The sequence below is a fragment of the Martes martes genome (genome assembly GCF_963455335.1).
Source record: "Martes martes genome assembly, chromosome: 6".
Taxonomy (NCBI): domain Eukaryota; kingdom Metazoa; phylum Chordata; class Mammalia; order Carnivora; family Mustelidae; genus Martes; species Martes martes.
This window is the reverse complement of record NC_137893.1, coordinates 62,888,848-62,902,548: the sequence shown is the minus strand read 5'-3', so window position 1 is coordinate 62,902,548 and position 13,701 is coordinate 62,888,848. Positions and strand designations below refer to the sequence as shown.

Here is a 13,701-nt window from a genome sequence, read left to right as displayed (position 1 = left end):
ATCTAGATGAGAGGATGTGTAACAATCTTTTGGCCTCCATATGTACAAAAATGATTCCTCTTCTAAAAGGAAAATGGTCTAAGTGGAAATTTACAGACCCGGAGCACTTTTAAAAATCAGAAGCAATAGGGGCCCCTGGGTGGCTCAGTGGGTTAAGCCTCTGCCTTCCGCCCGGGTCATGATCTCAGGGTCCTGGGATCGAGCCCTGCATCGGGCTCTCTGCTCAGCGGGGAGCCTGCTCCCCCCCCCCCCTGCCTGCTTCTCTGCCCACTTGTGATCTCTCTCTCTCTCTCTGTCAAATAAATAAATAAAATCTTTAAAAAAAATCAGAAGCAATAAAGATAACCATAAATCAAAATTACTTTAAAAAAAGCATTAAAGGCGGGTGCCTGGGTGGCTCAGTGGGTTAAGCCGCTGCCTTCGGCTCAGGTCATGATCTCAGGGTCCTGGGATCGAGTTCCGCATCGGGCTCTCTGCTCAGCAGGGAGCCTGCTTCCTTCTCTCTCTCTCTGCCTGCCTCTCTGTCTACTTGTGATCTCTCTCTGTCAAATAAATAAATAAAATCTTAAAAAAAAAAAAAGCATTAAAGGCCAAAACTACCTTGCATTTAGTTAAGTATCTGGTGAATTCTTACTGAACTGCATTTGTTGCACTTATCCCAAAAAAGAGCAAGGTGATTAAGGATTATTTTAAAACCTCTTTGCAATGCCCAAGGAACTAAATACTATCATATAACCATCATTTCTCAAAAGAAAAATGTCAGAAATCCTATTTTGTGGTCTATTCGGGGAGGTGCCATTAAATTATGTTCTTTTTATAATGACGTTATATATTTTAATTTGAATATAAGTAATAAAAATAAAGGAAGCACAATGAAGACATAGAGGCATGTATTTTTATAGATATGTGAGTATGTGTATATGCATATATGACACCATGGATATATGACACACATGTGTATATATGACATGCACATATACGTGTGTATATATGACACACAAAGAGGGACATACGTAAGGGATGACATTCCGTAGGTTCCATTCATTGGCCTACTTAGAAAGTTTTTAAAAAATTCCTCCTTGTAACAAAATGGTTGCTTTCAAGATACAAAATCCGTATTCTTTCTGGGCATCTAGAAATTGACTCAGGTCATTTATAACCAGCCAGCTCTGTGGATCCACATGAAAGCAAGATCAGAGTTTTGATCTCCATGTGGGCCCCAAATAGTTTCCTAATGTTTAATAATGGGCATCAGGCTGGGCACAAAGGATAACCAGTGATAGAGTATGGGTGAAAAATCTTGTTCAAAGTAAGTTCATTCTCCTATTTGACTTCTTTACATAAGCCTATGCCATGATTACTTTTTTTATTATGAATGTGTTGGGTGCTTAGGCAAAAAGCAGGACATAACCAGGTGGTAGTCCTCTGCTCAATTTGAACTGTGACCCTCAGGAAGTTGCATGAGGTTTGGGAGGAGAAAAAAAAAAAATCATTGACTTTAATGACTTTCCAAACTGTCTCCTGCTAATGAATTAACGTTATCATAATGAAAAGTTTGTTTGGTTGCTGACTTCAAAGCATAGTGGTTTTCATATTTATTTAAATGGCAAATATTTAATCAATAAATATTGATAATTCAGAAATTCATGATTAAGAGGAAAACTTTAAATCTATTTTAAAAGTCCATTGCAAAATCATATGATCTCAATTTGATTATTTTTTTAAGAGATGCATCTATGTCTCTTCATGGGTATGTACAAAGGTAAAAAGGCTGGAAGAAAATAATTTAACTTGTTAATAATATTTATCTCTGAGTGCTGGAGTTACAAGTGTACTTAATTTTCTTCTCATAATTAGAAAAGAAATAAAATCATTGAAAAAGAAACCAACAAATGATAAAGCTTATCTTCCTCTTTCTATAATTTCTGGAAAAAAAGTGTTTAAAAATCACAGCAGATTACATACCCATTGTATTTATTTTATGAATAAATATTCTAAAATAATGGGCTTTGGTTTCATTTTCTAGATGGTGGTGGACAGCATTAAGCCAGGTATCATTTTTGTGGTGTACGAACATAGCGGCTTAACCTTGGAGAGCCTGCTTTATCTTATAGAAAAAGCTCTGTACGGGCAGAAGGTACAGAGTATGGGGATATTTAGTGATGGAGACAGCAGAGAAATCAATTTACTCCAAGGTAAGCCTGGAGATTGAAAGCAACAACCAACTTTGCATGAATGTGGTGTTTGTCTACATGTATGACCTTCAGAACACTATTTAAGTTTCAATTTGCTAACAGAGTTGATATCCCAGCTCAAAGTAGTCAAAGAGGAGGAGTTCCCTCTTATTCAAGGGAGGGTCGGCCCTTTTGTTCTATTCAGGCCTTCAACGGATTGGGTGAGACCCACCCATACTGGGAAGAGTAATCTGCTTTACTCAGTCTGTCTAGTCAAACATTAACCTTATTCCCAAATACTCTCACAGACACATCCAAAATTCTGTTTGTCCAAATATCTGAGCACCCCCATGGCCCAGTCAAGTTGACATGTAAAATTAAGCATCACACCATTAAATAAGAACTTCCTTTTTCCCTCTTATTCCCACCGCTAAGAACTAACATTCTACTTTCTGTTCCTCTGAATTTGACTACTTTACATACCTTACATAAGTGAAACATACAGTATTTCACTTTGTGACTGGCTTATTTTACTTAACATAATGTCACCAAGTTTCATCCATGTTGTAGATTATGACAGGATTTCCTTCACTTTTTAAGGCTGAATAATATTCCATTGTATGTATTGACCCCATTTTGTTTATCCTTTCATTTGCTGATGGCCATTTAGCTTGCTTCCACCTCTTGGCTATCGGGAATAGCACTATTATGAACCCTGAGTGTGCAGACAGTTCTTTGAGATTCTACTTTAAATTGCTTTGGATATATATCCATACATGGGATTACAGAATTACATGGTAATTTTATTTTTAATTTTTTGAGGAAACCCCATACTATTTCCCATGTGGCTATACCATTTTCCACTCCCATCAACAGTGCACAAGGCCTCCAATTTCTTCACATCTTCACCAACATTTGTTATATTCTGTGTTTTTGTTTGTTTTTAGTTGACAGTAACTATCTTGATGGGTTTAAGGTGATATTCATTATGGCTTTGATTTGCATTTGTCTACTGATTAGTGATGTTGAGCATTTTTTCGTATGCATATTGGCTATTTGTATATCTTCTTTATCTACGTCTATTGAAGTCCTTTGCCCATTTTTTGATGGGTTTATTTGATATTCTCCATTGAGTTTAGACACACTTTATATAGTTTAGATATTAATCCTATCAGATGTTTGCAAATATTTTGTCCGGTTCTGTATGCTGCCTTTTACTCTATTTATTATGTTCTTTGATGCACAAAAGCTTTAAGTTTGATGAAAATGTAGCAATTCTAATAGCAGCAAAACCCAAGATCTATAAGTTGGTGTACACGAACAGCATTTATTATACTTCCAAATGGCTTATCCCACAAAGAAAAGGATTGGCTGATACCATTAACTCTTTAAGGATCATCTTTTAAAAATGTCAATGGTTATCCTTCTCAGAGGGAAGGAGATGATGACTGTTTTAGAATTAAAATTTCAGCTTCTATTCTTCTTTATACTATAACTTACATCTTTCCTTGTAATACCTAAGATAGAATGGTTTTTTTTTTTTTTTTTTTTTTAAGATTTTGTTTATTTATTTGACAGACAGATCACAAGTAGGCAGAGAGGCAGGCAGAGAGAGAAGGGAGGAAGCAGGCTCCCTGCTGAGCAGAGAGCCCGATGCGGGACTCGATCCCAGGACGCTGGGATCATGACCTGAGCCGAAGGCAGCGGCTTTAACCCACTGAGCCACCCAGGCGCCCCAGATAGAATGGTTTTAAGGTTTACTAGCATGAAATCTTCCATCTTTGTGAGAGGAGGGGAGAAAGGGAATAAGATGGTCAAGGATCCAGCTGGCAGGGACCCCCTGAAATGGCACAGTGGGTACCTGAATCACCCATAAAATACTGTCTCTGTGGCTACGTTATCCAGTGATCTGTCCCAGCTGCTAACTCAGGAAACAAGCAGGGAAGCCTGGTGCTCTGCCGGAGCCAACTGCTCCATCTGGGGGAATCCCAAGAGGGCTGTGCAAATGGAAAGCTTAGCTCCTGGCTGGGTTTGTCAACACTGTTGCCGAACAAACTCGGATAAATTCCTGGCAAGTGAAGTGCATTGTCTCTTGAGTGCAAGAGACAAGGGTTTGGAAAAAAGAAAGGAAAAAAACTTATTTTGGGTGCCAGTAGCCAGGGCAGGTGGCAGGCTCAACCCTTAACAACTGACCTCTCCACCTGTAAGATGGACACTGGAGTTTTATGGAGACAAGTTCAGCAGGGTACGTGCCAGGGAGCAGGCAGGCAGCATGAGATCGTGAGTGGGGGTAGGGATATATTCAGCCCACGATCACAGGCAGGGAAAGAGACCTGGGGGTGTGTGGTCTTCTAGGCATTCCATTGCTATCAGGCCTTTTCCGTCTGATTGGAATGCTCCAGTCATTACAAAACATCTCATCAATGCCTCGAGAAAGTGCAAAAAGAAATATGCGTAACTGGTTTTCATTGAAGTATGAGTTAAGCAATCTTGTCTATTTCCGGTTTTAACTCTTGGGGCCTATAGCTGAGCAAGAAGACTTGCTTACAGCTAGAATTCAGCATGTTTGGAATAGTTTTAGTAAATTTTATTAACAAAATAAACTACTTTGATTTATTGTTACCTTATTTTGTCTTTTGTTGTTTAGTTTACTTATGCCTGAAACAAGTTGTATTCCACATCAAATTTTATGTATTTGCCCAAAAGTAAAGCACAGCAACTAGTTGTTGTGTGGGGTTTATATTTATGATTAATTACATGGTAGCTTTTCTCTAAATGATGGAGAGGAGAGGTATTGATTACAAATTTATACTGTAGTGTAGTAGGTTTACCTCTCATAGAGTAGAAGGACCTGTTAGGGTTTTCTAACATCTCAGACTTTTCATTCTGCACATGAGAAAGATTTCCAAACTTTGCCTTTTGTTTTCTTATTTATTTATGTATTAAGGGGGGTTGGGGAAGAGAGTGAGAGAGAGAGAGAGAGACAGATAGTAGCGGGAGAGGGAGAGAATCTTAAGTAGGCTCCACGCCCATCACAGAGCAGATGCAGGGCTGAGTCCCACACTCTGAGATCATGACCTAAACGGAAATCAAGAGTCGAATGCTTAACGGACTGAGCCACCCAGGCATCCCACACTGTTTTGTTTTGTTTTTTTTTTTTAATCAAGAGTAACATAACAAAATAACTGAAAACTAAAGTTTCCCTTTTAATAATTGTGGTGTTTCCCCAGGAGCTTTTGTCTTAAAACCAACAACAAAATGAAATCTGTTACTCCAGGCATCTAAAGAGGTCCTTCCTTTCTGTATCTAGATGTCCTGATGGAAAGAAGTGAAGTGTTGGGATTCTTGCCTGACTTTGTTTTCACTTCATTCCTGGGATTTAAGGATTCAGAGTCTCCGGGACACCTTTAGAAATGGGTCTAGACACATAGAGATTCACTGAATCATCAAACAGAATTCCCAGGAAGTAAGAGTTTCAGTGATGTTTACTATCTTCTGGGGAGTCTTCTGTCCTGAATGACTTATTTATTTTTTTTTTTTTTTTGCTGACAACTTTCCTTTGCAACTTGGTGGCAAAAATGGCAGGACGTGACTGGCCATCTACCACGACCCTGCTGGGAGCCTGCTAATGCACACTGCTGCTCAGCGAAGGCAGAGAGACAAGGTCCTAAATCTAAGCACACAGCGTCCAGTAAATCCAGAATGTGAAGGAGAGTGTGGGCCATGCAGGAGTCCTTTTGTGGCCCAAATATGGTGGAGCACAAGAGCATGGGCAAGCTCCTGATCAGGCTCTTACGAGCAGACTCTAGCTTTTTGAATTAGGATTGCATTTTCCCAGAGTGCTAAGAGTTTCTGCTCATGATAAAGTTATAAACTAATACGACATTTTGAGTTTTTCCTCAGGTTATAAAATTGGTATTGGAAACTTATTGAGACCTGAAGTGAGAGACTTCTGGGAGAAACTAGGAAGCTATGTGGCCCCTGAAGAAGAAGGGGGTCGCGTGGACCTCTTTGTACCTCTTGGAGCATCAGGTCAGTTTTCAAAGGCAGTGGTCATGCCTACCCCAGTGAAGTTTTGTGAATTTTTGAAATGCCTTCAGTTCAAATGATTCAGTCACATTTTATTCTTTTTTTTCTTTTTCTCTTACACCTCATACCCTCAGGTATTTAAGGGGGAAAGAGCTAGAGTTAGTGGTCTGAGGAAACTGTCCCTGCAGAATAAGGTTACTAGTGACATGAGCCAGCCAGGGATATTATCTGTAGCTCTTCTGGAAAATATAATAAAACCAGCCTCCGCTACACAGGGGAAAATGTCTGAACCCATAATCAATTGGTCTGAGAAAAGCCTCCCTGCTATGCTCTGAACCTAGAAGGAGTGAGCATGAACTTGGTGACCAAGGACCTTGGGCTTGAATCCCACTCATGCCACTTGAGCTCTGTGGCCTTAGGCAAGTTTGTGGACCTGTTTCCTCATATGAAAGTTAGTATAATAGCACCTTACCTTACAAGACTTGTATCAAAATAATGTAAATACTTACAATAAATACACTTATAAAAATAAAGACTTAAATAATATTTGAATATTAACAACAGCCCAGTGCTTGGTAAAGAGGAGACTGGTTGCTGATCCCAGAGGTCTGATATAATTTTAAGTGCCCATCTGTCTAATATCAGTCACTAGAACTCAAAGTTGATTTCAGTACTTGAAGAGAAACTCTAGAAACATTAAGACAAATTCACTTTTTAGACATCTGTTCAATAAAAGCTCTGCATTCATGGGCTTTTTTTTTTTTTTTTTTAATGCCAGGCAGAGCAAGGCAGAGGGAGGATAAAATTAAATTTTCTCAAACAGTTTCTTATTCCCATTCCTTAGGGAACTGTGAGTTTTAAAGTTCGCTCTAATCCTCGCATTTCCCTGAACTATTCATACATGCCAAGTATGCCTCTGGCAGGCTTCAACCAGGGGAAAGGGAGAAACAGAAGGATGGGAAGGGGTTTAAAAGAAAACAAATTACAAAATCATAAAAAACATTCTTACACAGTTATGACAATTATGTAATCTTAACTAAAGACAATATGCATAGAAAAATCTAGGAGGAAATATCACACAATTACTAACAGCATCTATCTCCAGATGTGTTTTTCAGGTTTCCTACTTTTGAAATCAGAATATGGATGGTGGGATTCCTTTGTTTAAAAACTGTGCGTGTGGTGGGGAGGGCAACAGGATATAGATAAGGGTTTGGAAGGATATATACCAAATGTATTAACAACAGTTGGATAAGGGAATTTTCTTTCCTTTTATTATTTTTCCTTTTCTTTTATCTCCTATTTGTCCCTATTTTCTGTAAAGAACTAGTATTACTTTCATAAGGAAAGCAAAGCAATTTTTTAAAAAAGATTTTATTTTTTTAAGTAATCTCTACACCCAACGAGGGTCTCAAACTTAGAACCCTGAGATCAAGAGTCGAACGCTCCACCAACTGAGCCAGCCAGGGGCCCCGCAAAGGAAATTTTTTAACTGGAGTAGAAGAAAAAGAAAGGATTTGGGAAAATAAGGCATTGAAAGGGATCAGGAATTGGGCAAAAGGGGAAAAAGAGCAATAGATTTGGTGACTTAAAAATCGTCTCAAGTGAAAGTTGATGGCACTGAACAGCAAATTTCTCACCACCATTTTGGCCCCCAAATCATCCCCTGAACTCGTCAAACACAATTTCCACCTGGACAAGCCATCAAGACCCTGGTTCAGATGAAAGACCTCAGCTTCTCAGTCCAAAAATCTCTTTTCTGCCACCTCAGGCATCACTCGGGAGCTTCTCATCCCCAGTAGCTGTAAGGCCTCTGAGAGCTCGATCTCCAGCATTTTTCTCTGAGTACCACCTCCAAAACATGCACCAAATATTCCAAACATCCATGTTCCAAATACTCCTACTGGGTCAGCAATTTGCCTCGAGACTTCCAATGCACACACTCCCACTTTTCCACTCTCTTGTCACCATGCCTTCATCCTCTGCTCCTTCTTTGTTAAACCTGGATTCAATGGTTGTCATTATCATTACTCTGTTGCAAAGAATCTGAACTTTGTCTCCCTTTCTCGGGCTGAACTCCAGTGTTCCTTAAACACCACCGTCTGCATGCTCTCCGCTGCCTGCACGAAGCAGCTGGGTTGAAAACAGTGCTGTGGCTTTTCTTATTCATCTAACCCGACTTCATTGCCATAAATATCAAATGGGATTGCGGCACTGACAAGCAATCCCCCCACCTTCCCATGGTAAATTTCTTTCCCACTTTCTGGGAGGACTATATCTTCCCCTCCCCTCCTTCGCCCATGTCTCGAGAACCATTCTCTCAGCTGTTGACCTCACCTTTTACTGCCTTGAGAAAACACCCGAATTTCCCTCCCACCACCAAGTCCACCACGTACGCCACCTCTTACCTTCATTCTCTGTCTTCCCTTCTGTCCCGATGGAAGAAGCAGCTCTGCTCAAATCAGCGCCCGCTTGGGCTCTGCATCCCACCCCCTTTCACCTCCTCACGACCACATTCCCACACTCAGTTCTCTCCGACAGCCTCAACCCTCCCTCTTTCTTCGGTCATTCCTATCAAACCAGGAACACCTGTAGCGTCAGCTCCCGTGCTAAAAGGAGAGAGACCATAAACTTTCCCTCACCTGTATACACTCAACCTAGATACACCTCCATAGTGACTATACCCTTGGTTCTCAAGTGGTAATATCTATCTGAGTCACCTAGAAGGCTTATTAAAGTACACACCACTGGATCTCATCCTAGCACTTCTCACTCACCACGTGTGGCATGGGGGCTGAGAATTTTCATTTCTGACAAGTTCCCAGGTGCTGTACTGCTGCTGCTTAGCGAGGCTCTACTCCAGATTCTCTCTCTCCCCCTCTCCCTCTGCCCCTCCCCCTGCTCACTCAACGTCTCTCTCTACAATAAATAATAAAATAAATAAAATTTTAAAAATTTTCAAGCAGCTTTATCAAGGTCTAAATAATGTAAGATCAATTGTACATATTTAAAGTGTGCATTTAGATAAATTTTGACTTGTGAAAATATTTTATGTGAAACCATAAAATAATCAGGATAAGGAACATAGTCACCAATCCCCAAATTTTCCTCATGCCAGTCTGCAGTTTTTTCCTCCTGCTTCTCCCTATCCCCATCCTGAATTAACCACATTGTGAAAGATCTCCTCTCTTTCACGATGCATTAGTTTGTATTTTATAGAATTTTCTATAAATGGAACCATACACCGTGCATTCTTTTTTGTCAGGCTTCTTTCACTCAGAAGAATTATTTTAGATTCCTCTGTTTGATGCTTGTATCAATGGCTCCTTGTTTTTTTATTGCTGGGAATTATTGCATTGTACGTATATGCCACAATTTGTTTATTCAGTTACTTGTTGATAGATACTTGAGTTCTTTCCAGTTCCTGGTCCTAACACAGAAAGTAGCTATGAAACTATGTGTGAACATATGCTTTTATTTCTCTTGGATAAGAGAATGGAATGACTGGGTCAATATGATAGGTGTTAACTTTTTAAACACTGGCTGAACTGTTTTCCGGAGTAGTTGTATAATTTTACATTTACACAAGCAATGTATGAGAACTCTAGTTACGTAGTATCCAACACGGGTATGTAGTCTTCTTAATGTTAGCCGTGCGTGTGGGAGTGCAGGAGTATCTCATTGGGGTTTTAATTTGCATTTGCCTCGTGACTGATGATGCTGAACATCTTTTCATGCACTTATCTGCCATTCATTGGTCTTCCTTTGTGCGTTGTCTGTCCGAATCTTCTGCTCATTTTTAAAATTAGGTTGTTTTCTTATTGAGAACTCTTTATGTATCCTAGAAAAGGCATTTACAAGTATTTTCTCCCACTCTCTGACTTATGTTTTTTCTCTGAACGGTCCCTTTTGAGGAGATGAAGTTCTTAATTTTTGTGAAGTCAAATAATTTTTTTCTTTTTAGGTTATACTTTTAATGTCATATCTGGACACTATCTGACTGAAGTTCACAAGATTTTCTTTATTTTAGAAATAAATAATTTCTTCTAAACTATTTATAGTTTTGACTTTTAGATTTCTGAGCCGTTGACTTATTTGTTTGTTTTATAGAGTTTTAGAAGTATGGGTTGAAGTTTCACGTTTTTTTTTTTTTAAACATATGGTTATCCAATTTTTCTAGCACAATTCCTCATAAAGACTATCCTTTTCTCAGTGCATTCGATTTCCATCTTTGTTGAAACCAACTGACTACACAGATGTAGGTATACCTATGGACTCTATTTGATCTCTTTCCAATTAAAAGATTCCATTCCAATTAAAAGATTAGACCCCAATACATGAGAGACATCCCAACCTTTCAGCCACTGCCATCTTGTTCTAACCAATTTAGAGTAATTGTTTATTCTTAGACCACAAAGAATTAAAAAATATAACCCAGTGTATTAGTTAGTTTCGTTCAAAGTAATTCCTTCTATGTGATGAATCCAATCTTTATGTCGGGTCCCTGAAGGGGTGAAATTAATGCCACACTAAAGTTTGACCATCATATTGAACGGTTTCAACAGTTTTAAGTTTGTCCTCTTACAAGACGTCTCCTTTGAGTCAGACTATCTTAGAAAATATACGTAGACTTTTCTCTGTCTCTGCCCTGAGTATTCCGACTTTGAAAATATGCACCAGGTCCGTCTTCCTGCATGGTCTCTCCGCTCTGTTGTTTAGTCCTCGTTAATTAAGCGTCTGGACTTCAGCACTTAGCGGTGGGCTATCAAGTGCTTACGGACTGTTCCATAGGGATTTGAATTGAAGATGAGAAATCCTAGCAGCCTTGCTTGGCCAGCTTAGCGTTCCTAAGTAATACTTAATGGTTCCCAGGGAAAACCTGTGAGTAAACCAATGAAAGTGTTTTTGACTCTGCAGAGGCAGGACTGGAAGTTCTTTCCCAGCTGTCTCAACTAACTGGCACGTTCTTTACTGCCCCTACTGGAATTGCAACCGGCTCTTACCAGCACAGTAAGTGTACGTGGGGGCTGACCATGTGACTGTCTTCCATTCCCTCTCAAAAGGAATGCTGTCACTACCCAAACTGTGTCATTTCCCACTGCCCACTGTCCTGTCAAGTGCTTAGAAAGGGATTATTTATTGGAAATATTTGCTTCAAACTATCATGTGTGCAAAACCTGTTGAAAACATTTTTAATAGTTAAAGATGAATAGTTGCTGATCTAGAGAAATAACAAATACCAAGAGCAATTCTTCTTAGTGAGACGGAATCAATGTGGTTTTCTTTGGAAATAAGAATGGCAGCTCTGAAGAGAGAGAGTGAAGGCTTGTTCAGGTTCCAGTTCAATTGCATTATCTGAGAGGAAAAACAAGGATAAAATATACACCTGGAATTAGTTTCGCTTAGATACTGAAGCTGCAGATATTAAATGCGAATGTAACATTGGCTAACCAACAAAAACCACACTGCTCTGCTAAAGTAACAAGAACCATTTTCCCCTTTAAAACTCCCTGGCCTCCTATTACACAGGGTTTGGGACCACGTAGAAACCACATAAAGCATGACATCTCTAATCCCATATTCGAAGGGACTTTCAAACCTGGGGAGAACTGGCATGATTGGAAACCTGTAAGGGAAAAGATCCACCTTTCTACAGAAAAGCACATTGACTTGCTAGATTTTTGTAGCAGGAGTCACTTGTTAATTTCAGCTCTGTAGCTACATGACCAAGTGCTAGACAACACACTAGGCCTCCTGCAGAGAGGACCGCAGCCTTGCAGCTGGGAGCAGGGAGCAAACACTGTTCTTTATGGGGCAGCTCTTCTTCCTTTTCTCCTCCTCTATCTCCTCTTCCTTCTGTTCATCTTCCTTTTCCCTTTTGTCTTCTTAGTTTTCTTCTGGGAAAGCATGTCATAAAGAGTTGCTCATGTTTATCCGTAAAAAGGGGGAATGGGAATCAAATAAGGCTATCTATCCCTTAAGGACACAAAATCAGATTTAACATGTCCCAGCATCATCCAGTAATTGACTTCCAAGGAGAGAACTTCTTTAGGCACCCACTACAGTCATGTAGAGAAATTTAGAGAGAGAGAGAGAGAGAGAAAGAGTGCAACCTGATATGGTATAAGGAAGCCATAGGTTTGGCTAGCCCAAGATGACTTCGGATGGCACGGTGGGGCAACCAGGCAGAGTGGGGTTTTCTTGTATGTTCATTTTAGGATCTAAAGAAAAAGCAGCACATTCTTGCCCACTCTGCTTCCTGATATACAAATCCCACAGCTATTCCGTTTTGATTTCAAATGTAACATGTCAACCTTATGGGTCAAAGAACAGATAGGCAGCATTTGAATTTATTCCTTCTTGAGCTTCTAATTTTACCTTTGAAAGCAGATGATGGATGTTTCTCTTAGTCTTCTAATGAGAGAGAGGACTAAGCCTGCTGTAAACACAACTAAGTTTTTGTTGTACTGTAAACAAGAATTCTTTCATCGGAGCTCTGACCTGCAATACTAAAAGGAGAAAATCATGTCAGTTCTTAGTGATTGGCTGGGACGACCGTGGGAAAGGGCTCCCTGTTCCATCTACTTCAGGGAATCAAAGCTGCAGACGTGGTCCAGTCTCACGGATTTTCTGGAAGACACCTTGAAATCAGTAAGGAAACAGTTAAGTCCTCTTTTCAAGGAGTTACAGAAGAACATCAGTGCCAGGATAATAGGTAAGAACTCTCGCTGCTTCTCTTGATGTTTCATCATGAAGGTCCTTCGTAACTGGAGGGAATTCCAGGGCAGGAAGGACTTGAGCAAATGTTGTCTTCGATACCTGTTCAGTAAAACTTTCTTTCCTTTGTTTTTCATATCTCCTTTCAAAGGTAATGACTATCCACTGACAACAAGTATATTCATCTTCAAAATGCTGAAGCTAGTTCCTTTTAAATAGTGGCGCTTTACTATTCCTATGCCAGTGAGTGGGTTGACTAGACAAAGCTCACAGAGTGTTTGCTAAGCCAGAGGGCTCTGCCCTTCTTCCCACCCCAGCCTGCTCTGAAAGTTAAGCTCATCTTAGACACAGCACCCACTACTTAAATTGTTCTGCGATTATGTTCTATGTATTTTCTGTATAAAATATTCAGTTTGGTGGGGGGCTCCCCGGACCTCTGCTGAGCCTATTGGACATCACTGAATTTATCATCCCATTTGCAGTCCCTACACGTGACTAACCTATCATAATAGAGTCTTGGAAGCCATTTTCTGTGTCAACCAGAGCTTCCCCTAAATCAGTCTATTCTTTAAGATGAAATTTTTGGTTTGTTTTGTTTACTTATCATCTGGCTAAATGACCACCACCCCCATCTTTTTAAAAAGATTTTTTATTTATTTACTTGACAGAGATCACAAGTAGGCGGAGAGGCAGGCGGGGCGGGGGGAGGGCGGGGAGCAGGCTCCCCGCTGAGCAGAGAGCCTGATGCGGGGCTCGATCCCAGGACCCTGGGATCAGGACC

General features: G+C 40.0%; 1 protein-coding gene across 1 annotated transcript in view; it reads left to right on the top strand.

The window, feature by feature from the left end:
• The window catches only part of ECT2L (epithelial cell transforming 2 like), a gene marked incomplete at its 5' end in the record, with an annotated part of 64,934 nt that overhangs the window by 25,397 nt on the left and 25,836 nt on the right, over positions 1–13,701 (top strand). The window contains 4 exons of the mRNA XM_080805507.1: positions 2,027–2,195; positions 6,078–6,206; positions 11,121–11,213; positions 12,736–12,918. Coding sequence (XP_080661633.1) covers positions 2,027–2,195; positions 6,078–6,206; positions 11,121–11,213; positions 12,736–12,918 — 574 coding nt within the window. The remainder of the gene's footprint in view (positions 1–2,026; positions 2,196–6,077; positions 6,207–11,120; positions 11,214–12,735; positions 12,919–13,701) is intronic.